The sequence below is a fragment of the Pimephales promelas genome, chromosome 5 (genome assembly GCF_988280905.1).
Source record: "Pimephales promelas chromosome 5, fPimPro1.hap1.1, whole genome shotgun sequence".
Lineage (NCBI taxonomy): Eukaryota > Metazoa > Chordata > Actinopteri > Cypriniformes > Leuciscidae > Pimephales > Pimephales promelas.
In genome coordinates, this window is record NC_142773.1 from 19,693,410 (window position 1) to 19,695,846 (window position 2,437).

Sequence of the window (2,437 nt, forward strand, 5' to 3'; positions counted from 1 at the left end):
TAAGATAATAAATGTTGTTGTATAAAGTTGAGCTCCATAAATCGGCTGTTTATTTCGATATTATCTTTTAGCTTTTTATCACTTCAGTGTTTCCTCTCGCCATTCTCAGCTGTTACCTGATGGGGCCACCCTTGCGCCTCTCTCTCTCTCTCTCTCTCTCTCTCTCTCTCTCTCTCTCTCTCTCTCTCTCTCTCTCTCCTAAACACACACACGCCCGGATGGATGACTTCACTGTTCCGCCCGGGTTTCCTTTATGATCGCAGGATCTCCCGTATCTTACAGCAAACTTCACCTGACCGCTGGTGTAGCCGTACACTCAACCTCGCTCTCTCTCTCTCTCTCGCTCGCTCTCCCCAACACGACGGACTCTGCACCGAGCACTCCAGTCACTTGGAAGTTGGCGGTGCGAGGAGTCTGACATTTACGCGCGGGGATCTCTACTTAAAAATAAGAAGAAGTGCACTTGTTTTGCGGGGATAGTTGCCATATCCACCGTAGCTGCCTACCTACTTCAGTTTAGCGCCTTCTGCGTCGCGAGCCCGTCCTTCACAGCAGCCATGTCCGAGGTTCTGCCGTACGGAGAGGGGAAAATGAACGGATACGGAGCGGACAACGATGTCAGTCAGATGTCCTTCAGCTGCGGGCTGCAGGACACCAACTCGTTCTTCGGAGCGTCGCAAGCGAAAAGACCTCCAAAACTTGGACAGATCGGCAGAGCGAAGAGAGGTGAGAATGTTACGCCGATGAAAGATAACTTACTTAAGTTAAAGGAGTAGAGACTTCTGTAATTTAGGCTACTCACTTTCTTTTCAATGTGCAAAATAAAAGATGGTGTTAGTTAGAATGACAGTTACCATTCACTTTTATTGCAAAAGCAATGGTGACCGTCCATAACAGTTCACAAAAAGTCACAGGCTACAACATCAAGGCGATCAAACGATAGAGTTCTATTTTTAAAGTGAATTTCTAATTTAAATGCATGTTATACGATTGGAACATTTGGAGACGTTAAAACGTATCTCCAAATCATTTCAAAGATGTTTATCTGTATTAGTCTTCCTCAGGCTATTTGATGCAACCCGACTGAGAAGTTTCCGCAATTTAGGTGACATTGTTGATTTGAAAACGCATTTAATATGCATTTTAACATTTGAATTCGTTTGTACTGCATGTGTTCAGTCTAGTTGCGCAGTTTCAAAGCGCGCAAATGCGCAGATGGAAGATTGTGGGTCTTGACATCAGCTGTCTATCTTCTTCTTCACAGTGGTCATCGAGGACGACCGAATAGACGAGGTCCTGAAAGGCATGACCGACAAATCATCACCAGGCGTTTAAACCCGCGCGATGCCTTGCAGACATTTCAATTTTTTATCACCGATTCGAAGCACTTGTCGGTCGTGCATGTGAAGAAGATTGCAAAGAGATGGAAGGACGGTGGCACGACGCTCGAACCACGAGGAGGCTAAAAACAAAAAGGGAAAACGAGAATGAAAGAAGGGAGAGAAGGAATTTCCTTTGGGGTTTGCTGGCAATTCTCCTATACAAACGACACCCGAATGAAAGCTTTGAGGAAGATGTCGGAGGCGCTGTTGTGGCTGCGCGCGCTGCGGCTCTGTGAATAAAGATGGATGGACTTGTCATTATTGTTCCACGACCATCATCTTCCAAAAGCGCTGTAAGCAACACAAAGTTCAACCGAAGACTGAACCGCATCTTACACTCTGTTACTATAGCTGTACAGTATCTTTGCTCAAAGACCTTCCCCTTCACACACACATACAGGAATCTGCCTTGAGCGTCGACTTCAATCCGACTGCTGCTTTTAGAGACAATGTAGACTTCACACAAATATATTGAGCTCCCATTATGATAATTGAACTATATGTAGGCTAAGGATGGTGCAATGTGAATATTTTCTTTGACTATATTTTGCATCATGTTCTTTTTCAGAAATTGAGAATATTATCACACACATGCCCACAGGTGTTGAAGCGTAAGCGTCGTTTGCTGATCTATTGTTTTGCCCTTCACTGCAGCTGATTTGCGCACCTGCGCCACGGATTCACATCATCAGTACAGCACAGAGGAACATTGTGCATTACCACCTCGTGTAATTAAACCAACATGAATGCATCTTGGTTTCTTCCAAACCCTTTTATGTTTTCTTCATCGGCTCCTCATTTCTTTTGTCGTGTCCATCTCTTTGCATGAACTTTCACTTTGGTGCCAACAGAGGTGCCACCATGAATTGTATACCCTGGCACGCTTCTTTTAAAAAAAAGTCATATTTGTATTTTTATATCTAAATATTTGTTATTTAAAATGATATGCTAGTATGTCGTCTTAAAGATTCATCAACAAGGATGTTTATATTTCAGAGAAAAAAATCTTTAGACAGGGGCGAGAGGATAATTCAGGTTGGTTGGGATGTTGTTTT

General features: G+C 43.7%; 1 protein-coding gene across 1 annotated transcript; it reads left to right on the forward strand.

Annotated features, from left to right (window-relative positions):
* Window positions 1–241: 241 nt before the first annotated feature.
* camk2n2a (calcium/calmodulin dependent protein kinase II inhibitor 2a) lies at window positions 242–1,496 on the forward strand. The gene is made up of 2 exons (XM_039695073.2): window positions 242–726; window positions 1,265–1,496. Exons 1-2 carry the CDS (start codon window positions 558–560, stop codon window positions 1,333–1,335), a joined length of 240 nt encoding a protein of 79 aa, XP_039551007.2. The 5' UTR covers window positions 242–557; the 3' UTR covers window positions 1,336–1,496.
* Window positions 1,497–2,437: the final 941 nt, after the last annotated feature.